Below are 24,553 nucleotides of genomic sequence, written 5' to 3'. Positions count from 1 at the left end.
CCGTATCCAAATAAATTTACAAGATGGATTGATGCCCACCAGGTTGGCAGAATGCAGTAGGCAAGACCTCCCTATCCTTGTATGTGACTTGAATGAAGATAAAGATGATATGCATAAAAAATGGTTCATGAAATAATATAAAATTATTATCTTTGCAGTTTACAATGACTGACAAATCTAATCAGTGAAATTGGATAGAGATAATACCTAAAGTACTATTTTTGGATCTAGAAGGAAAAAAGCATAACTACAGGATAGAGGTTAATTTCAACAAATGTTAAGAAAAAGACGAAAGGATTAGGAATTTTAGGTAATAGCATACTCAATGTGATCCAACAATATAAAATGACCTCAACTTCATTCTGTGTATTCTAAACACATCACAAAAACCAGGGAGGCAATGCCAATGAGTATCATCTTCACTGTATTAATTGAGTTTATTGTCAATATCATGTCAGTGATGATGATATTCTACTTTGTGTTAAAAATACATCTAGATAAATACACCTTTAAAAAATTTATATATAATAGTGTGTTAATCCCAAATTCCTAATTTATCCTTCTCCCCACGTTTCCACTTTGGTAACCATAAATTTTTATTTTTTATTTTTTTTTAGAAGAAATGTAAATGTTCTTTTATTTTATTTTTAATTTTTTGGCTATGTAGGGTCTTCACTGCTGCGTGTGGGCTTTCTCTAGTTGTGGCCAGTGGGGGCTACTCTTCATTGCAGGGTGTGGGCTTCTCATTGCAGTGGCTTCTTTTGTTGCATTGCATGGGCTCTAGGCGCGTGGGCTTCAGTAGCTGTGGCATGTGGGCTATGTAACTATGGCTCATCGGCTCTAAAGTGCAGACACAGTAGCTGTGGCACACGGGTTTAGTTGCTCCGCGGCATGGGGGAATCCACCCGGACCAGGGCTGAAACCCGTGTCCCCTGCACTGGCAGGCAGATTCTTAACCACTGCGCCACCAGGGAAGTCCCCATAAATTTTGTTTTGAGGTCTGTGAGTCTGTTTTATAAATACGTTCATTTGTATCATTTTTTTACACATTGTAAATCAACTATAATCTAATCTAAAATAAAAATTAAATTAAAAATATTTAAAGGAATATTGACCGAGGAAAGGGATAGTGAAATTCTTCAGCTGAGGATCAGTAAAGAAGGGGTAGGTGGAAACAGCAGTATAACTATCACACAGAAGAGAGCTCTTAGTCCAAGCAGGGAAAAAGAGGACCAAAGTCCTATAGGAGTAAGTTAGCAGGAAACATATTTTGGCTCAATATAAAGGGGAATTTTGTACCAGTTCTAACAATTAGACCTGAATGTGCTGCCTTGGCAGGTAGGCAATTGTTCATGGTGTGCCTGAACAGAGAATCAGAGAGATTGATGCCTTGGATGAGGGGGTTGAAACAGATTGCCATCAGTATCACTTCTAATTCTAAGATTATATGGCATTACATTTATAATAAGATATTGCTCTGTAAAGGCTTCGTCAACTATATTCTTTAGGACAGCTGCGGATAGGAGAACAAGCATTATAAATGATTACGCATCCTGAAAGGAGAGGCAAGAGCATATGGCAGGTAAATCACAGTTGTTGAGCTGGAGCCCCCGTGTCCAAATCCCAGCTATGATTTAGTAGCTAGTGACCTTGGATAAGTTTCTTAACATCTATCTGTTTTAATTTCCATATATAAGGTAAACATAATGTAATACCTACATAATAGGTTTGTTGTGAAAACTAAATGAGATAATACACATTAAGGTTTCAGAAGAGTACCTGGCTTGTAGTGATTGTTATCTATTATTATTGTTGCAACTATTGCTACAGTTAAATATCCACAAACCCTTGTGGAGTATTAATAACATATTTTATTCTGCATTATTTGCCTGTTTAGATATTCCTTGGGAAAAAGTATCTTATAGAGAAGCATGGATATTGGATCCAGATGGACCTGGATTCCAAATCTGTTTGTTTTTTATGGGCTGTGGTCTTAGATGAGTCACCTGAGCTCACCACATCTTCTTTTCCTAATGACTCTTTAGTTATAGGGATTCTGCAAAATTAAATGAGGCAATGCATGTTATTCGCCTAGTCATAGATGTCAGCTCTAATTCCACATGCTGAGATGGCATTTTATTTTAGTGCTTATCCAGATACATTATTTTCTGGAGATGATAGCAGCACTGGATCAATGGAGAGACTTATAATTAATGACTTTAGTCATTAATTATAAAATTACAGGATTCTGCTTCAGTAGGTAAGCTCAAGTCTTGAAGGGACCAGAGACTTTCTTCTTCCAGGTCTGGCATTTTGATTTTTTTCTACTTGAACTTCTTCCTAAGGAATATGAATGTGCCAGCTTCTTACCTTCCTCACACCAGTTGCATGAAGGTTACACCAATCCCATCCATAAAATTCAAGGTTTTATTTTACTTGATTACCGTGTCTTCTTCTGTAGATCCTTTGGTCTTCTTTCCAGGGGACAAAGACAGCCTGGAGCTGCGTGCCAGTTTCCCGCTGGCTCTGGGCGAGTGGGGAAGTTGCCTGAGAGCTTTTGAAGTGAGAGGAACCTTGAGTTTAGTTAAGCAGCTTGGGATCCAGAACAATATCAAAACTGGGCCTTTGGTTATCTATATGATACTGGTTTCTACAACTTTCTCACGCTCAACCCTCTCCCCCAAATACTTCCCAAAACTGAACTAGATTACTCTGAGTTTTACTTAAAACTCAGAATGTTGGGCTTCCCTGGTGGCGCAGTGGTTGAGAGTCCGCCTGCCGATGCAGGAAACATGGGTTCGTCGCGGAGCGGCTAGGCCCGTGAGCCATGGCCGCTGAGCTTGCGCATCTGGAGCCTGTGCTCTGCAATGGGAGAGGCCACAACAGTGATAGGCCCATTCTGAGAAAACTCAGAATGTTTTATCATTTGATTCATTAACATCACTGTATTAGAAAGTGCAGGAAAGGGTGATAAGGTTTAAAAAAATGAAATTAAGATCAAGAGCATGGCCTTCTAGGTTTTCCATTATGGAGTTAAATTGCTGATATCACTTCTATTCAAAATATACTACTTTCTAAAAATTACTGCTAAATGTTATGTGTTCTGATCATTGTTTTTATGAATGATGCAAGAGAATGTATTGAGTTCAATTAAACTTATTGGCATAATATTTGTTAGTTATGACACTATAAAAAAAGAATTGCTTTCCTTTGAGAATCAAGCAAAAATACCCCAAATATTTATACAATAGTATTCTTCTCAGGGCATGCTGCTAATGAGAAATCTATATATAACTTTGTAAAAATGAATGTTTTTAAGTTCTGAAATGATATAGCCTATACTTGCCTATAATCTCTAGGCTGATATTTTACTGTGATATTTCTTTGCTTCTCATTCTAATAAAATATTAACATGATAAACTAATTTTTTTCTGGCAAAAACAAGTTGTTGAAGCATAATCACTGCTTTCTTCATTTGATAACATGTGGTTTAACTGGGTAGAACTAGTCTAAATTTATGTCACATTCTTTCCCCTTTTCAACTCCACTCTTGCTTTCTGGTTACCCCCATTCTAGCAATACAAGACCAAGTCCAGCTACAAGGCTTTTGCAGCAATCCCAACAAACACATTGCTTTTGGAACAGAAGGTCAGTGTTGGCTCAAAAGCAGAGTGAATTTTGGTGATGTTTTCTAAAATTGCTTATGTCATTTTTGTTATGTTTAAAAAAAAATTCTGTTTTCAAGTTCTGCCTTTACTAAAATAAAATGCTGCTCTTAGTTTAGGATGACATAGTGAAAGCATCTTGGATAGAATTGGAGACATCACTGATTTATTGGTCAAGTCTTGGTAGGAGCCTGGAGTATCCAAGCTACTAAGCAGCTCTGAGAAACTTGATTCAGATTTGGGTACATCCCTGTCCTTTGGAATTTTAAATGGTTATTAATATTTAAGAGCTTCTACCTCTATTCACATTGATCAATAGAGTAGAGGTAAAATGGGGTTACGTGTGGGCAACTGGCCACCTTTGAAATTTGATGATTAATAGTGGCTTCCACAGGGTGGAAATATTATAGCCAAACATCCAACTTAGCCTCTTAAATCCCATCACGGTCTGAACATCGTTATCCATTTTCCTCAGCCATTGATCTGACCTCCATGAATGGGAGGGAGGGTTTGATATCCCTTCCAATGACCCAGCTATTTTCACATGGCTCCAGGGCATTTTTGACTTGCTATTGAGTCATTAACTGTAAAATTACAGGATTCTGCTTCAGTAGGTAAATTAAATTAAAGCCCCTTGTTTCATAAGTCCATTACAAATACTCAAATGAAGCCCCAGTGGAGGATCATATCAGAATTGAAGTGAAATCAATTACCAGGTCTATGACATGATACATTTCTTATGTTATTTTTATGATATTTATTTTGGCAATTTATCTTTGCATGAAGCCCATTTTTTTCTGTGCAATTATAGTGTTTCAAGTAATGTTATAATTTGTCAAAATGTTAATGTTTGCAACCAGGTGGTATTTTGACCACTGGCTTGTGAGCCTACATTCTTGTTATTTTAGCATGATCTGGAGAATAAAACTGTTATATATGCTTTTGTCTAAAAAAGTAGGAATTGTTAGTGGGATATTCTAAGTGGTATATAGGTGAACATTGGTTGGCAATATCTCTTATATCATGTATCTCTGATAACAAATTCCCAATTATCCACCTGTGGCCCAGAGTCTATGCTCTATATATCTGAATGCCTTGAACTGGAGGTGGGAGGTGAGGGGGCCATCTGTAACTTTTTCTCTAGCTTCTCTTCTGAATTTTGACCTTCTATGGTTCATTGAAAGATGAGATGGGCGTAAAACACCAATTTCAGGAGGTTTCAGGAGGCTTCAAGAAGTGACACCTTCACCAGATGCCCCTTATCCTATTTTCTAGAGTTAAATATTATGTGGAGTCATAGTAGAAGTGTTCCCTCACCATAGACCTTCTCCCCATTTCAGATGGACATTTCCAAAATCTGGTCACAAGTGCCTGCCTTCACAGAAATGGGAGAAGCTCTCCCACTCAGTAGCCAGACAGAGAGAATAGGGGCTGTTCTGCCACAGTGTCCTTCCCTCATGCTGGCCAGCTCTCTTCTCTTCCAATTCAGTGGATTTTTGAGATTATAATCCATGAGGAATGATTAGCTTAATTTCAAATTGCATCACAAACTCATTTCATAAATGTCTATGGTGGTATCGTTTTGCATTGAACCTAATGCAAGTTCATTTGGGAGAGGTTTTGTGTTTTTAATTTTGAATAAAACATACTCTTCAGTAAAATTATTATTTTTATTTTTAGTACCACAACATGTAAATATCATGATATCTAGTTTAAAATATCTAAGTTTAAATATCATGATATCTAATTTAAAATATCTAATAAAATTATCTAGTGTGGATAATGGTCTCTTGGCTAAGATGTTGGTTTTGGACAATAAATATTTGAATTCTTCGAAGGTCACAGGATATAACATGATGTTTGTTTTTCTTTAGAGCCTTTTATAATTCCACATTTTTTTTTTTTTTTTTGGCTGGCTTTCCCATGTTATGTATTCCTCAATAAGAGATTTTACTCTGTAAGAATTTTTAAATAACAAAAGTATTATCCCAAGATTTCATGAGAGTTTATTTCTATTTTCAGTAATATTTCTTGAATGGTATTGTGCTGTTTCTTTCATGGTTGTTGTTTTTAAAAAATAAATCTGGTAATTTCGATCATTTTGCCCAACTGTTTATACAATAGAACTCATCCTATGACATTAAAATCAAAGGGACTTATTTCTGAGTTGAGTGAGTAAATTAAAACTATAATCATCAGAGACATCTATTTGGGAGAGGATTAACATTTTGGAATATTTTAAATCACAGAAGCTTTTCTGAGATCCCTTTAATATCTTACAGAACAGCACAATTAGGGGGTAGGATGATGGCACAGTGTCATCACAATATTCTGTTAGGGTCTGTGCTGTGGAACGCCTTGAAGATAGAAAAAGCACATTTACTTCGTCTTAAGATAGGTGGACAATTAATTCTCTCCCCCAACCGGATTTTTTACACCACATTCTGTTTTATAGCATATAGTATAATTAATGAGGAACCAGAATCACTTTAAAAAATAATACTATTTTTAAAAGCAACATTTTCTCCAAATTGAAGTACAGGCATCCCTTCCAATCAGACATTAAGCTTTCATTGAATCCTTGGATTGGTTTCAGTTTTAATCACCCCTTGATGAAACCCATAATTTTCAAAAGAGTACATTTTGTTGGCAGGGGACATGAGGTTTCTGATACTTCAATTCTGTAATTTATTGTCTGTGTCAAACTTAAATTTATAGCTTATTCCATTTTCTATCATTTTTTCCCCTATGAACTTTTAGGAGGGAAGAATTTTTAACTAAAGCCTTAACTAAGGCTTTACAGCCATCATATTTTAATGTGTTGGTGTTGGGGTCTTTGACTTAATCTCCTGCCAATAATCATCTTCTCTAAGATTGAGATGAGGATGTAATACAAGTGATTATAAAACAGGAACAAAATAATCAGATGAATGTGCATTTGTGACTGTCCTTATTACAATATGTTCAACAATATACTAGACTCTGTAGAGGAAATAAGTTTGATATGGACATTATTTTTTAGTCTCAATGTGGGTACTGCTGTCCTTTTCAGAGAATGTTGAAGATCTCTCTCTCTCTTATTGACTAATTTTTCTTCTTAATCATCTGAGTCTGATAGCAATAGGTAAAAAGTTAAAATTAAACTGAAGGGCACATTTTAATATTCTAAATAAATGGATTATTATTTTTATTGAGCAATTGTGTTAAGGAAAGGAAAGATGAAGGGATATTTCCTTGAAATCAAATATTGCCAATATATATTGTCTCAGAGTGATTAATTTTTTTCCATGAAAGAATACACTTTTTCCTTGTAAGTAATTTATCTGTTCCCTTCCTCACAATTATTTCTCAGGATAAAATCAAGGCTAGGGTTAGGTACTGTTTCCCAACAAATGATATTACTATGCATTTAATTCATAAGCTTAATGTGTTTGAAAGAATTTTAGAGTAGCTCAATTTTATAAATAGCACCTATAAATTATAGGATTAATTATTTAAATGAAAGGTACAGGAGAAAAATTATTTTATTTTTCCTGGTGGAAGGAGGATAAAGAACAACTGTTTTGAAGACAGTAGTAAAAACTGTGCTACAAAAATAGAAAGGTAAAGATTTGAGATATCTTGTCAATTGTCAAATCATTTTATTCTAAGTTGCCAGTTTAATTTTTTAAAACATGAGTTGGTAAACTCCAATCTGATTAAACATATGTCGTTGGGTGAGACTATTTTAGGATCTTTGCATGTCTCAAAAATTTAACAAAATCTGGTTACCAACTTAGCATATGGTCTAGACTAGAGAGACATCTCTTAATTTAGGTTAGTTCAAGAAGTAAATGTGTTCCCAATTTCTTTAACAATGGAAAAGTGCCCAGGACCCAGATCTATACCAATTGGTTCTTCTTGGGCAGTTGTCTACCATGCAACTATTTCTTTTAAGGCGCTTAGTAAACCATATTAAAGTATGCATACTGGTTGTTTTTTTTTTTTTTCTACTATAAACTATTTGAGAAAACCTAGTAGTTTTTGTTAAACATTCATTGAATGAATTAATTTAGTTTGCACCTGGGTAGGTCTCTTAAATTTCCAATTTTATTCCACACGATTTTAAAACAATTTTTTGCTCATAGGATTGTAAAAATAAGGGGGCCTCGTATATGGCAATTAGGATGATGATAAGCGTCTTCCTTTAGGGTAGAATAAGCTTCATCAATTCTAATTCCATGGAAAAGATATAAAAGGCCTTCTGCTACAAGGAAAGTAAGTTGGTTTTAGACTTGGTAATTTTTAATGGTTAAAGAATACAATCACAATGGCTGCCATACTGAGTACTTTAGCATGTCAGACACTGAGCTAAATGCTTTACTATCCTCACAACTCTGTGAAAATTTTGATGCTCCAAAATGTCAACTAAATTTCCCAAAGCTGCAGGGCTAGTGAGTTGCTGAAATGGACCTTAAGTGGGATCTGATTATCCCTTAGCTTTTCCCTGTTCACCATGCAACAGTGACATCAATTAGCTAAAGTGAAATATTGAGCAAGAGGTGATGTTTTGGATAATATTTTATTACTTGCTAGAATATATTTAAATCTTCATCAAATTAGAGCAGCAGAAGTTTTTTGTTTTTTTTTTTAATGAGGAACAGTTAAAGGGAATTGGAAATAGCTTAGTTCTGACAAGACTTGAGTTAGTGAGGGTTTACAAAGCAGCCCAATTTTTTGAGTTATTAAAAGAGAGGTGGTGAATTACAGTAGAGGAGGTGCTGGCTGGGAATCAGGAACACACTTCTGATATACTTGATTAAACGAAGAAAAAGTCTGGTGGCTTTGCCATTAAGTCTTCAGGAACAGGTTTGAAACTGGCCGTAATGACTTGCCAAAACTCCCTTCCTTCTGTGTGAGAAGAACAGACATTTAACCCTCCAGAGATCTTGGGATTAAAAACACCAAGTAAATTTCCTCAATTCTTGAAATTTTTAAACCAATCATATGAAAATAATCTGCTGATAAATATTACTAGACCTTTAAAGAAGCTGTAATTTTATATATTGGAGGCCTCTTTGGCTTACAGCATACATTTCCCCCTTTTCTTCAGATCTGAATGCTATTCAGACCTGAATATCCAGCTAGAGAATCAAAATGAGATTTATTTAGATGAGAATATCTCCAATCCTACAAATGGTTTTGTATTAATGACTGAAAATCAAGGAAATCTCTTGTAGTCACAGGGTTTATTCTACCAAATAGCTGGTCAGATTAACAAAGAATAGCAGTTTTGGGGTTTCTGCCTGAATTGTTTTTTGGGAGGTTAATTTTATCATTATTAAAATACAGTACTCGCCCATGAAATTTTTGAAATCCAATCCAGTTAGATAGTTCAGGCATCACAAAAAATTTACAAGCCCTTTTAGAGTATCCTCTCTATGGAAGGAGTTTACTTTCTAACTCTTAGAGTGCAACTAATTCATTCTATTTTCAGATTTTTAGAACTTAATCCTATTTCCAGAAAGAGCAGGTTCTAATCAGTCTGCTGATTCAATATATCTGACTTAACAGTGTTTGCAATTCCATGAGAGATGCTCCTTTTGGATGGGTAACACATATTACAGTGTGTGGTCATATATTCTCATAAAGACTTTGATTTACAATGCTTGCTCCTAGTTCTTACCTCTTAATTATAATGTCATGCTGAGCTCAGAAACTATTTTCTTCTAAAAGGAGAGTCACTATGTCTTTTTTCAAAAACTGGGCCCCAAAGTTGGTTGTGCTGAGTAAAATATAACCACTTTTAATGAGACTATTTCTAACCATTAGTTAAGAATCTTTAAAAATAGGATTCAGGGCTTCCCTGGTGGCGCAGTGGTTGAGAGTCCGCTTGCCGATGCAGGGGACGCGGGTTCGTGCCGCGGTCCAGCAAGATCCCACATGCCGTGGAGCGGCTGGGCCTGTGAGCCATGGCCACTGAGCCTGAGCGTCTGGAGCCTGTGCTCCGCAACGGGAGAGGCCACAGCAGTGAGGGGCCCGCGTACTCAAAAAAAAAAAAAAAAAAAAATAGGATTCAAAGCATGTTCCATTTATGCCTCACTTGGCTATCAGCCAGTTTGGTAGAAAATATATGTTTTTTAAATAAAATCTTTAATTGGAGAATATTCTGAGAGAACTTCACTCAAAATGAATAAATCTAAAGAAATATCAGTACAATCCTGCCGGGCTAAGTTGTCAAAAAGCAATCTACGGTCAGGCTTCACATTAATGGAGATTTAATATATTTTCTTTTAATACATTTTTGTACTACAGAGAAAAAACCTACTTTTTACGGCTGCTAGAAGGAGTGGATCAAGATGATATATTTGACAGAGAACTCCTTGTCAATAAAAAAATCAATTCTAGTGAATTTCAAGGCTATTCAAACTTAGAATAATCCCCCTTCCAAATTTTAATGCAGTTCGAGTATTATCTCCATTTCAAAGTTTCAGCATTACTGACTGAATACTAGTTATCTTCCTTAATTTTCCAAGCATTCTGAGTAGATAGTTTTTTCATTCTTTGAGTAAATTTCAATACTTTAAGTAGCATAATAAAAGTTGTGTTTTCCTATAGTAATTTCCCACGAAGTAACCAAGATAATAACCCTATTTGATTTTGGCTGAAAAAATATTTGCTCATTATATTAACATGGATCACATACTCAGATCTTTGATGGTAAACACATTTAATTGAAATATGGGAAAATAAACTGTTACTTAAAATATTCAGAGTTTAAACTTTTTCTCTAGAGCATTTTACCAAGGCATATTAAGATCATATTCTTTCTATGATTCATTTATTCATTTAACTCCATTTATTTGTCAGTCTGCCCTTTCAAGTCATCCTAAAGATCTTTACTGAAGACATATCATGTGTTCTATCCTTAGAACGCCAAGATAAATACCATAGTTTCCTAATTGTTATAGGACAAATGGTCCAGTAGAGAGGAGATACAGTTGAAGAGTAATGATGATACAATATGCTTAAGGCATGTATGGAATGATGCAGTGCCCCAAGGAGGGAGGGGCAGATTTTGCCTGGTGCAAACGCCAAAATATATTATAAAGGAGCTGGATTAGGATTTTTAGGATGAATACGAATTCTAAGTGAGCTGAGGATGGAGGAGGGATAATCTAGGCAAAGTTAATAACGTGTGCTTGGAAGGTCAGCACAAGTTCAAAGAACTCAAGTGATCCATTGTGGTTAAAGAGCAGCATGCAAGTGAGGAGTGGGTAGAAGGTGTTGTTGGAGAGCAAGGAAGAGCTAGACCAAGGTTCTCTCCTAAGGAGTTTGTTGTTAATCCTGGTCACTAATTAATTTTTTTCTTCTTCTTTTTTTTTTTTTTCCTTTTTTAACTTTACAAGTATTTTCTCCCAGTCTATGGCTTTTTAAAATTTTTTTTGAGTATAATTGCTTTACAATGTTGTGTTAGCTTCTGCTCTACAATGAACTGAATCAGCTATATGTATACCTATATCCCCTCCCTCTGGGTCATTAATTTCGGACTTTATCCTTCTCTATAATGATCGTCATAGTTAGAAGCCATGTGTAGTGTAAAGCCTAAAATTAAAGCCCAATACTACCTGCTTGGCACCTGGTAGAATTGGGAGGGCCTCAGCTGGTCTAATTGCAAGCTCACCTCCCCACTCTGCTCCCCCAGATAAGGTCCCCTAACCCTCCCTATCAAACCGACCAGGTGCAGTGCCTACTTATTCAAACAAGCCGACCACACCCTTCTAAGGAAGCAGGGACGCCTCACTCTCTTGATCCTACAAAACCTGCCTTCCACAGCCCCTGTTGTTCACTGTTCCCCGAGCACAGCTCTTATGTGGCCCTGATGGAATGCACAGTTTCTTCCCCTGGGCCGTGACCACCTCTGACTATTAAACTGCTGTTGATTTCACCTGTCCAGTGTCAGGTGTCATGTATTCGGCCATCCCCATCACCACAGAGTGGGAAGCCCTTCCCCTTCCCACCAACAGGGTAAATAGGAGGTGATTAGAACACCATGTCAAGGAAAAATTAAGCTATCTGAATACCAGCAAGGAGTTATCTTTACGACATCTTCTGTTCCCTGCTATTCATTACTCATGATTAATCAAAAATATAGAGGATGGGCTTCCCTGGTGGCGCAGTGGTTGAGAGTCCGCCTGCCGATGCAGGGGACACGGGTTCGTGCCCCGGTCCGGGAGGATCCCACATGTCGTGGAGCGGCTGGGCCCGTGAGCCATGGCCGCTGAGCCTGTGCATCCGGAACCTGTGTTCCACAACCGGAGAGGCCACAACAGTGAGAGGCCCGCGTACTGCAAAAAAAAGAAAAAAATATATAGAGGATGGAGGAGGAGAGGAAAAGAGATTTTTTTTATGGTAGGAAAGAGGCAGTCTCAAGAGTTTCTATTAGGTTATCATAGCCAATATTTTATATTTTATTTAATGCAGAGAAATAGATTTTGAAAAAATGATTTTCAGACAGTACTTTCCTTTGTGAGTTATTGAAATAAGGGGGATAGCTTAACATAATAAATGTTTATTTCCTCCCCACAACACAGTGAGGTATAGCTCAACTTGGCCATTCAGTATGGCTCTCTGTCGGTGACTCAGCGATGTAGACTATTTCCATTTTGCATCTTAGGTATATGCTAATAAAAACATTTGGTTGTATCGTGCAAAATAGAGATTAAGACACAAAGCACTATTAGGGATATAGAGGGTTACCTCATAATGACAAACTTTTAATTCATGAGGAAGGTATACTTCTAATTATGAATGTAGCTAATAAAATGGTTTCAAACTACATTGAGAAAAATTGCTAAGATCACAGGGAGAAATTAACAGACTCACTACAATTCTGTGAGATTTTATGGTGACTTTCAATTAATTGATGATTTTCAATTATTAATAGAATAAAGAAAAAGAAAGTAGTAAAACTAAGATGATTTGAAAAAAAATGAAAAATCGTGATCTGATAGATACACACACACACACACACACACACACACAGCTCTGCAACCAACAGTTAGAGAATAGATGTTTTCTTTAACATAAATGGAATATTTACAAAAAACTAATCGTGTCTTATACCATAAATCTCACACTACATAAGAAATGGCTATTTTGAAAAGTTCTATGGTTATAACTAAATAAGTAGGAAATTTAAAAATTGGGGGAAAAAAACCCTTATATTTTAAAAAAATTAGAAAGAAAAACTACCTTAATGGAAATACCTAAAAATGTATTTAGAATTGAATGACAGTGACCATACAACATATCACAACTTGTAGAATGCAACAAAAGGGATTCTTTGAGGGAAAATAGGATAAATCCAAAGAATGTAGAAGGAAATAAATAGTAAGGATATGAACAGAAACTACTGAAATGGAATGTGAATATGCCAAATAAGATCAAAGTCAAAAGTTAGTCCAATTAAGAGATTAGAAATGGATAATTCTACATGGAACTTGATTAATAAAAAAGCAGGTGGACACAAATAATTATTAGAAATGATGAAGGGGATGGACCAAGATGGCAACATAGGCAGCTTCTGAACTACTCACCTACTAGGGACACATTGAATATAAAGCTGCACATGGAGAAATTCCCTCAGAGAAATCCAGAAACCAGCTGAGTGACTCCAGCATCTCAGATTAATAAGAAAATACCCATTCGAAACCTGGCAGGAATGGCTGAGATACATTCTTGTCATCAACCCCATCCCTGGCACAGTGCCAAACAATTGGGAGGGAAACCCCAGCTCCCAATTTTGCCCTGAGGTTGTAGGCTGTACATCTAATGTCCCAGCTTTTAAGGCTCCCACCCAAGGGACAAGCCCCCAAAATACCTAGCTACAAAAGCCAATGGGGCTCGTGCCCACAAAAACTACGAGACTCCTTATATTGGAGATACTAGTTCCACAGGAGAAAGTAGGCAGTTGTGGGCAATGCCTCCAGGTCAGAGAATAGCTCATCAAATGTTTCAAAGATATTTCTTCTTGGAAACATTGAGACATACAGGGCTTTCTTTGAATTCAGACTTTACTACATGTATATTTGACTAAAATCCTCACATGAGAACTATTTCATTTATTATCACTAGGCACTAGACGAACCAGCCAAGACAGAGAGCATCTCCAAGGACAACACATTAGATCCACCTCTGGAGGTAATGGCTTCAGATCACCTCTGCTTTTGAAATGCAATCCCGAAACTCATTGCTAACCCAGTACCTGGTTTCAATTCTTCCAGTTGTGTTTCCCTGAACAGCTCAGGCAGCAAACTGAAGAGCTCTGTGCTACCATTGATAAGGTCTTACAGGATTCCTTGTCTATGGTAATGCCTTAGACTAGACCGTGCAATTCAAACCTTTGCTTTGCTTCACTTCATTTCCTCTGCTTGGCTAGGATGGATGCATCATAAGCTTGTCCTTTTTTTTTTTTTTTTCTAGCATTCTTCTGATTCTCCTTCAAGTTCCCTACAGACATTTTTGGGTTCTGACACAATGAAAGTATGTATGTATTTAATATAATTTACTGAACCATAATATAGAAATATTAATGATTTTTAAACTGCAGGTCAAGGCCCAGTAGTGATTTGGGAAATTAGTGGATAGCAACTAGCATTGTGTTTTTTTTGTTTTTTGTTTGTTTATTTGTTGTTAGCAAACAGCATATTAAAATAGAATAATAAGAATGTAAACTATCAATCAGACTGTATTATTCCAAGCAGTGAGTAGGTATTGTTGACATTTATTTCAATTCATTTACATGTACAGGTATAGGCATGTGTATATAGGTTGCAGTAAAATCTATTTCTAACTGTAGGTCAAGTTCAAAACAGTTTGAAAGCCAAAGTATTAGACTGTGTTGTTATATGTTGGCATTTAGGATATAGAAATGTATGTAGAATTTGTGACTTATTCTCATCCCAAATCATAGCTTCAGTCCTTATGTAATTCAGAGCCCTTACACTTGTAGAAACTGAAAATGAGGTAGACTAAAGTAGTGTTAGTCTTAGAGCTTTCACACTGGTATTATTTCTGGAATTCTTTTCTTTTGGTTAACTGAATTTATTTCATTGTTCGTTGACTCAGAGGGACAGAATCCTGGATATTTTAGATCATTTGAGAACTACTAAAGCATTGTTATAATTGAATAGTTAAGTACTCCTTTCTTATCATGTAGTCTTTTTCATTTGTTGGGATAAAATATTACATTTCTCCAACTTATTTTTTTTTTGAATGCTTTGTACAGATCTACTTACCCAAATTTCAAAATGATTGTGGTTTTTCTTTTATTGATAGTTGTTAGGTTTTTTTGGTCAGTCTTATTTTCTCTCTTGGAATTAGTATAAATACTTTTTGCATATTCTTTTTCAAAATTGGACATTGTATGTATAAAGTAGATTTTATTGAATTTTACTTATTTAAAAATTTTTATTAGAGTTGATTTACAAAGTTGTGTTTAAAGTAGATTTTAAATGTACAGAATTGCCTATAACTAAAACAGTATTTCTAATTTTCAATTGGAACATTATAGACAAATATCCTTTAATAATGATGTAGAAGCCAGGTAATCACTCATTGTCAGTATTATTATATTTTAGTAGAGAGAACCTGCAAATGGATAGCTATAGCTTCTCTATTTGTAACCTATTTTGTATATTCTTTAAGTCTTTTAATCTAAAGATAGAAAAGTTTGATTTGCCAGAGACTATATAAATTTTAAATGTATTTTTTTCTCATTTCATTTGTTGAACATATAAAAATATCCTATATTACATTAAATGTAATAGGAATAAGACTTAAGTAACATGTGAGTAATAACCTGTATTATTGATTTATTTAACAAATATTTAACGCTTATAGTGTTAAAGATACATTATTCTAGGCCATTCAATTTAAGGCAATTTTTCATTTAACAAATATTTATTAGTACTTACTATGGGCTTGGCACTGTGAGGTACTATGGTGATAAGTGTGAACAAGGCAGAGTAATCGGAGAGGCGTATTTCTTTTTTTCAATTGAAGTAGATTTACAATGTAGTGTTAGTTTCAGGTTACAGCACAGTGATTCAGTTATACAAATATACATATATGTATTCTTTTTCAGACTCTTTTCCCTTATAGGTTATTACAAAATATTGAGTATAGTTCCCTATGCTATACAGTAGAGCCTTGTTGTTTATCTATTTTATATACAGGAGTATGTATATGTTAATCCCAGCTTCCTAATGTACCCCTCCCCACACCCCCTTTCCCCTTTGGTAACCATAAATTTGTTTTCTATGTCTGTGGGTCTGTTCTGTTTTGTAAATAAGTTCATTTGTACTTGTTTTTTTTTAGATTCCACATATAAAGTGATATCATACGGTATTTGTCTTTGTCTGACTTACATCAGTTAGTATGATAATTGTTAGGTCCATCCATGTTGCTGCAAATGGCATTGTTTCATTATTTTTTATGGCTGAGTAATATTCCATTGTCTATATGTACCACATCTTCTTTATCCATGCATCTGTCAACAGACATTTAGGTTGCTTCCATGTCTTGACTATTGTAAATAGTGCTGCAATGAACATTGGGGTGCATGTATCTTTTCAAATTGGAGTTTTTTCTGGATATAAGCCCAGGAGTGGGATTGCAGGATCATATGGTGGTTCTATTTTTAGTTTTTTAAGGAACCGCCATACTGTTCTCCATAGTAGCTGTACCAATTTACATTCCCACCAACAAGGTAGGGGGGGTTCCTTTTTCTCCACACTGAGAGGTGTACTTTGGATATAACGATCTGAAAGTAGGATTCAAACTGAGACCATGAGGGAAAAAAAGCCAGTCATAGAAAGATCAGGGAGAATGGCTTTCAGGAAGAGGATTAAGCACGTGCAAATATCCTGGCAGGAAAGAGCTTAGTGTGCATGAAGAAGGCCAGTGTGGTTGCAGTATGGTGAACAGTGTGAAATGAGGTGAGAAAGGGGTGTAGGGACGGCGAGGATACTTACATGCCATGCCATGAAGTTTGGATTCCAGGGAAAATGGGAAGATATAAAAATATGGGGGGGATAATATGAAACCATTGAGAAAGCTGGTTGATGGCTGCTGTGATGAGGCTACCAAGGTCAGAGGAACCATGATGGTGGCCTGGTGCAGAGGAGCTGCAGAGAAGCACTGAGTATGAAAGAGATATTGCAGCCTTGCTTGGGTTTGGATGTGTGCAGAGAAGGAGAAGAGAATCGTGGAAGAGCTCCTGCTCTTTGCCTCGACGGTAGACAAACGTGAAGGAGGCTCAGTGTGGTAGAGGGAAGAGGGTTATGTTTATTTGGATAAGGTAAGTTCAAGATGTGTGTCAGGGGGGCCTTAACCTGTGTGGCTGGAGCTGGTACGAGAGATCAGGGAATGACTGGTACGTCGATGCTGTGGACACCCGGTACGGAGCTCCCAGGAACAAAATATTGCAGGTCCAATCAAGGAGAATGAAAGTCTATTGTGCTCAGAGCAGTGTGGTAACATGGAAGCTACAAGAGCACAGTGTTTAAGAGAGTGTGATCGTGGTGATTGTTGCCAAGAAAAAGAACAAATAAGGCTAGAGAAGTGTTCATAAGATTTGACTTTGATTTTGAAACTATATTGCTATTGCTTATGTGTTTATTCTCATCATTTTGATTTTTCTAGCCTTTATTAGCCTATAAAGTCCTTGTGAACCTGAGGCTGTTCTTTTTAGTCTCATATGAAAATTGTGACCTTATATATTGATACATAACATATATGTAATTTTTAATTCATGTTTTCCTAGATGTATCTTTTATTACTTTTTTCTACTATTATTTTTTTTACTATTTTCTATTACTTTATTTTTTTATCTTTTTGTACACTCATCTTATTTTCTTCAAGACAACATATTTCTGGATATCACTTTTATATTTGATCTGAAATTCTGTTTATCTGGGACCTTAAGCCATTAGCAATTACTGTAATTCTTCTTATATTAGGACTAATATCTCCCATCTTATTTTATATTTGCTACTTGAATTGTTTTCTTTTTTGACTTTCCTGCTTTCCTTTGGATATTTTGATATTTACTGGTTTGAAAATTTTACTTTGCTTTTTTGTTACTTTTCATATTTACCTCTAAATTATTAAAGGCAATAATTATGCTTATTTTCCTATCAATTTTAAAGCTTACATATATCTTTTTCTAAACTTAAGTACCACAGGATTTTTCACTTTCCTGTTGTTTTTAATCAAGATCTATCTGTCTATCTATCTATGCATATGTATGTAGACGTAGTTTGTTAGTAGTTTTTGGACTTCTAGATCTGAATTTTATATGGTTATATTTTTCTTGATTTCTTCTTTATTTAGACACATACTTTATTTAGATCCTTATTTCTTACACATTCATAGCTTTCTCCTGGATTTATTTTTCTTCTTGTTGACCTCTTGGTTGTATTCAATAAGGTCTTTTTGTATTGATTCTATTGCCTGTGTTCCTGAGATTATCATTATTTTGCCCTTTCTTTTATTTATTTTTAGTTAAATTTATTTATTTATTTTTTAATAGATCTTTATTGGAGTATAATTGCTTCACAATACTGTGTTAGTCTCTGTTGTACAACAAAGTGAATCAGCCATATGCATATATGTATCCCCATATCCCCTCCCTCTTGAGCCTCCCTCCCACCTTCCCTATCCCACCCCTCTAGGTTGTCGCAAAGCACAGAGCTGATTTCCCTGGGCTATGCTACTGCTTCCCACTAGCTAGCTATTTTACATTTGGTAATGTATATATGTTGATGCTACTCTCACTTTGCTCCAGCTTCTCCCTCCCCCACCCACCATGTCCTCAAGTCCATTCTCTTCTATGTCTAAGGCTTTATTCCTGCCCTGCCACTAGGTTCATCAGTATCATTTTAAAAAATTTTAGATTCCATATATATGCGTTAGCATATGGTATTTGTTTTTTTCTTTCTGACTTACTTTACTCTCTGTGACAGACTGTAGGTCCATCTACCTCATTACAAATAACTCAACTTCATTTCTTTTTATCGTGAGTAATATTCCATTGTATATATGTGCCACATGTTCTTTATCTATTCATCTGTGGGTGGACATTTAGGTTGGTTCCATGTCCTGGTTATTATAAATAGTGCTGCAATGAACATTGTGGTATGTCTCTTTTATTTAAGAATTTTAAAAATTATTTATTTAATTTATTTATTTTTGGCCGCATTGGGTCTTCATTGCTGCACGCAGGTTTTCTGTAGTTTGGTGAGTGGGGGCTACTCTTTGTTTCAGTGCGTGGTCTCCTTGTTGCAGTGGCTTGTCTTGTTGCAGAGCATGGGCTCTAGGCAGATGGGCTTCAGTATTTGTGGCATGTGACTATAATTAGTGATGTTGAGCATCTTTTCATGTGCTTCTTGGCCAGCTGTATGTCTTCTTTGGTGAAATGTCTATTTAGGCCTTCTGCCCATTTTTAAATTGGATTGTTTGTTTTTCTGATATTGAGCTCCATGAGCTTTTCGTATATTTTCGAGATTAATCCTTTGTCCATTGATTCGTTTGCAAATATTTTCTCCCATTCTGAGGGTTGTCTTTTCATCTGGTTTATGTTTTCCTTTGCTGTGCAAAAGTTTTAAGCTTAATTAGGTCCCATGTGTTTATTTTTGTTTACTATTTTGTTTTCTATTTTGTTTTTATTAATCTAAGAGTTGGGTCCAAAAATATCTTGCTGTGGTTTATGTCAAAGAGTGTTTTTCCTATGTTTTCCTCTAAGAGTTTTATAGTGTCCAGTATTACATTTAGGTCTTTAATCTATTTAGAGTTTATTTTTAGGTACGGTGTTAGTTAGTGTTCTAATTTCATTCTTTCACATATAGCTGTCCAGTTTTCCTAGCACCACTTATTGAAGAGGGTTTCTTTTCTCCATTGTATGTTCTTGCTCCTTTGTCATAAATTAAGTGACTGTATGTGTGTGGGTTTATCTCTGGGCTTTCTATCCTTTACCATTGATCTATATTTCTGTTTTTGTGCCAGTACCATACTGTCTTGATTACTGTAGCTTTGTAATATATTTTGAAGTTGGAGAGCCTGATTCCTTCAGCTCCGTTTTTCTTTCTCAAGATTGCTTTGGCTATTTGTGGTCTTTTGTGTTTCCATATGAATTGCAACATTTTGTGTTCTAATTCTGTGAAGAATGCCATTGGTAGTTTGATAAGGATTGCACTAAATCTGTAGATTGCTTTGGGTAGTATAGTCATTTTCACAATATTGATTTGTCCAATCCAAGAACATGGCATATTTCTCCAACTGTTTATGTCATCTTTGATTTCTTTCATCAGTGTTTTATAGTTTTCTGAGTACAAGTCTTTCGCCTCCTTAGGCAGGTTTATTCCTAGGTATTTTATTCTTTTTGTTTCAGTGGTAGATGGGATTGTTTCCTTAATTTCTCTTTTTGATTTTTCATTGTTAGTGTATAGGAAGACCAAAGATTTCTGTGCATTAATTTTGTATCTTGCACCTTACCAAATTCATTGATTAGTTCTAGTAGTTTTCTGGTGGCATCTTTAGGATTTTCTATGTATAGTATCATGTCTTCTGCAAACAGTGAGAGTTTTATTTCTTCTTTTCCAATTTGTATTCCTTTTATTTGTTTTTCTTCTCTGATTGTTGTGGCTAGGACTTCCAAAACTATGTTGAATAGGAGTGGTGAAAGTGGACATCCTTGTCTTGTTCCTGATCTTAGAGGAAATGCTTTCAATTTTTCTCCATTGAGTATGTGGTTTAATGTGGGTTTGTCATAAATGACCTTTATTATATTGAGGTAGGTTTCCTCTATCCCAATTTTCTGTAGAGATTTTTGTCATAAATGGGTGTTGAATTTTGTCAAAAGGTTTTTCTGCATCTATTGAGGTGATCATATGGTTTTTCTCCTTCAATTCGTTAATATGGTGTATTACATTGATTGATTTGCATATATTGAAGAATCCTTGCATCCCTGGGATAAATCCCACTTGATCATGGTGTATGATCCTTTTAATATGTTGTTGGATTCTGTTTGCTAGTATCTTGTTGAGGATTTTTGCATCTATGTTCATCAGTGATATTGGTCTATAATTTTTTGTGTGTGATATCTTTTCTGGTTTTTGTATCAGGGTGATGGTGACTTTGTAAAATGAATGTGGGAGTGTTCCTCACTCTGCACTTTTTTGGAAGAGTTTGAGAAGGATAGGTGTTAGCTGTTCTCTAAATGTTTGATAGAATTCATCTGTGAAGCTATCTGGACCTGGACTTTTGTTTATTGGAAGATTTTTAATTACAGTTTCAATTTCATTCCTTGTGATATGTCTGTTTATATTTTCTAACCCTTCCTGGTTCAGTCTTGGAAAATTGTACCTTTCCAAAAAATTTTCCATTTCTTCATAGTTGTCCATTTTATTGGCATATAGTTGTTTGTAGCAGTCTCTTATAATTCTTTGTATTTCTCTGGTGTCAGTTGTGATTCCTCCTTTTTCATTTCTAATTTTATTGATTTGCATCCACTCCCTTTTTTTCTTGATGAGTTTGGCTAAGGGTTTATCGATTTTGTTTATCTTCTCAAAGAGCCAGTTTTTAGTTCTATTGATCTTTGCTATTGTTTTCTTCATTTCTATTTCATTTATTTCTGCTCTGTTCCTTATGATTTCTTTCCTTCTACTGAGTTTGGGTTTTCTTTGTTCTTCTTTCTCTAGTTGCTTTAGGGGTGGTGTTAGATTGTTTATCTGAGATTTTTCTTGTTTCTTGAGGTGAGATTGAATTGCTATAAACTTCCCTCTTAGAACTGCTTTTGCTGAGTGCCATAGGTTTTGCATCATCGTGTTTCCATTGTCATTTTGTTTCTATATATTTTTTAAATTTCTTCTTTAATTTCTTCAGTGATCTCTTGCTTATTTAGTATTAGTAGTGCACTGTTTAGCCTCCATGTATTTGTGTTTTTTACAGTTTTTTTTCCTGTAATTGTTTTCCAGTTTCATAGTGTTGTCATCAGAAAAGATGTTTGATATGATTTCAGTTTTCTTAAATTTTCTGAGACTTGATATTTTTTATTTTCTATTTTTATTTTATTTATTTATTTACTTATCTGTGGTATGTGGACCTCTCACTGTTGTGGCCTCTCCCATTTTAGTATTAGTAGTGCACTGTTTAGCCTCCATGTATTTGTGTTTTTTACAGTTTTTTTTCCTGTAATTGTTTTCCAGTTTCATAGTGTTGTCATCAGAAAAGATGTTTGATATGATTTCAGTTTTCTTAAATTTTCTGAGGCTTGATATTTTTTATTTTTTATTTTTATTTTATTTATTTATTTACTTATCTGTGGTATGTGGACCTCTCACTGTTGTGGCCTCTCCCATTGTGGGGCACAGGCTCTGGACGTGCAGGCTCAGCGGCCATGGCTCACGGGCCCAGCCGCTCTGCGGCATGTGGGATCCTCCCGGACTGGGGTACGAACCTGCGTCCCCTGCATCGGCAGGCAGACTCTCAACCATTGCGCCACCAGGGAAGCCCTGAGGCTTGATTTTTGACCCCAGATGTGATCTATCCTGAAGAATGTTCTGTGTGCACTTGATAAGAAAGTTTATTCTGCCACTCTCAGGTGGAATGTTAAATAAATATCAGTTAAATCTATCTGGTCTATTGTGTTATTTAAAGCTTTTGTTTCCTTATTTATGTTCTGTTTGGATAATCTGTCCATTGGTGTAAGTGGGGTGTTAAAGTCCCCTACTATTGTTGTGTTACTGTCGATTTCCCAATTCATGGTTGTTAGCATTTGCCTTATGTATTGAGGTGCTCCTATGTTGGGTGTATAAACATTTACAATTGTTATATCTTCTTTCTGAATTGATCCCTTGAACATTATGTAGTTTCCTTCCTTATCTCTTGTATCTCTTTAAAGTCTATTTTATCTGATATGAGTATTGCTACTCCAGCTTTCTTTTGATTTCCATTTGCATGGAGTGTCTTTTTACAACCCCTCACTTTTAGTCTGTATGTGTCCCTAGATATGAAGTGGGTGTCTTGTAGACAACATATATACGGGTCTTGTTTTTGTATCCATTCAGCCAGTCTGTGTCTTTTGGTTGGGGCATTTACGCCATTTACATTCAAGGTTATTGTTGATATGTATGTTTATTACCATTTTCTTAATCACTTTTGGTTTGTTTTTGTGGGTCTTTTTCTTCTCTTGTGTTTCCCGCCTAGAGAAGTTTCTTTAGCATTTGTTGTAAAGCTGGTTTGGTGGTGCTGAATTCTCTTAGCTTTTGCTTGTCTGAAAAGCTTTTGATTTCTCTGTGGAATCTGAATGAGATCCTTGCTGGATAGAGTAATCACGGTTGTAGATTTTTCTCTTTCATCACTTTAAGTATAACCTGCCACTCCCTTTTAGCCTGAAGAGTTTCTGCTAAAAAATCAGCGGATAACCTTATGGGGATTCCTTTGTATGTTATTTTTTGTTTTTCTCTTGCTGCTTTTAATATTTTTAGTTTGAATTTAATTTTTGTTTTTCTGATTAATGTGCATCTTCATGTGTTTCTCATACAGTTTATCTTGTAGGGAACTCTGTGCTTCCTGGGCTTGGGTGACTTTCCTTTTCCATGGGAAAGGATTATAGTGGGAAGTTTTCCACTATAATCTTTTCAAATAATTTCTCAGACCCCTTCTTTTTCTCTTCTTCTTCTGTGACCCCTATAATTTGAATGTTGGTGTGATTAGTGTTGTCTCAGAGGTCTCTGAGCTTGTCTTCAATTATTTTCATTCGTTTTTCTTTATTCTGCTTCTTGGCAGTTATTTCCACCATTTTGTCTTCCAGCTCACTTACTCATTCCTCTGCCTCAGTTATTCTGTTATTGATTCCTTCTAGTATATTTTTCATTTTAGTTATTGTATTGTTCATCTCTGTTTGTTTGTTCTTTAGTTCTTCAGACCTTTGTTAAACATTTCTTGTATTTTCCAAATCCATGCTTCCATTCTATTTCCGAGATTCTGGATCATCTGTACTATCATTACTCTGAATTCTTTTTCAGGTAGATTGCCAATTTCCTCTTCATTTATTTGGTCTTGTAGGTTTTTGCCTTGCTTCTTCATCTGTGACATATTTTTTGCCTTCTCATTTTTTTTTTTTTTTTGATGAGTAGGATTGTGTTCCTATCTTACTGGTTGTTTGGACTGAGGCTTCCAACACTGGAGTTTGTAGGCTGTTGGGTATAGCTGCGTCTTAGTGCCAAGATGATGACCTCTGGGACATTACTCCGATGAATATTCCTTGGGGTCTGAGGTTCTCTGTTAGTTCAGTGGTTTGGACTCAGATCTCCCATCACAGGACCTTTGGCCTGACTCCCGGCTTGTGAACCAATATCCCACAAGCTGTGCAGGGCAGCAGAAAAAGAAAAAAAAAGAACAATAACAAAGTAAAAAATAAAATTAGACTAGGAAACTAACAGATATGTTAGAAAGAATATAAAGATAAAAATATAGATGAAACAACAACCAGAAGGCAAAACAGAACCACAATAGTAAGAAAGAGGAGGAGAAAAAATCCAAAAAGGTGGAAATGGCCTTGGCTGTGGAAGGCATGTCCTAAGCAAGGGTGGGGTTTGAGCAGTGGGTGGGATCTATGCTTAAGACCCACAGGGCTGGCAAAGGCCCTGGGAGGTATGGAGGGTGGGGCTTAGGCTTAATGGAACAGAAGGGGCCCAGGTGTGCCTCCTACCTCTGGTCTCAGAGAGCAGGGGCCCCACCTGGGAGCCCAGCAGGCTTCTCAGGCTCAAGTAGGCAAGGCAAATGCCCTCTGTGCCTCTCCTTCTCCTCTGGTCCTGGAAGGTCTCTCCCTCCTGCCTCTCTTG

At 35.9% G+C, this 24,553-nt stretch overlaps 1 protein-coding gene across 1 annotated transcript in view; it reads left to right on the top strand.

The window, feature by feature from the left end:
- MLIP (muscular LMNA interacting protein) overlaps positions 1-24,553 on the top strand; it is a 112,120-nt gene that overhangs the window by 30,337 nt on the left and 57,230 nt on the right. The window contains 4 exon segments of the mRNA XM_024766048.1: positions 3,577-3,648; positions 13,782-13,847; positions 13,931-14,014; positions 14,130-14,189. Of these exon segments, the coding sequence (XP_024621816.1) occupies positions 3,577-3,648; positions 13,782-13,847; positions 13,931-14,014; positions 14,130-14,189 (282 nt within the window).

This window comes from Neophocaena asiaeorientalis, unplaced genomic scaffold, assembly GCF_003031525.2.
Source record: "Neophocaena asiaeorientalis asiaeorientalis breed wild unplaced genomic scaffold, Neophocaena_asiaeorientalis_V1.1 scaffold46, whole genome shotgun sequence".
Lineage (NCBI taxonomy): Eukaryota > Metazoa > Chordata > Mammalia > Artiodactyla > Phocoenidae > Neophocaena > Neophocaena asiaeorientalis.
Note: the sequence above shows the minus strand (reverse complement) of the source record. Positions and strands in the feature narration are given on the sequence as shown.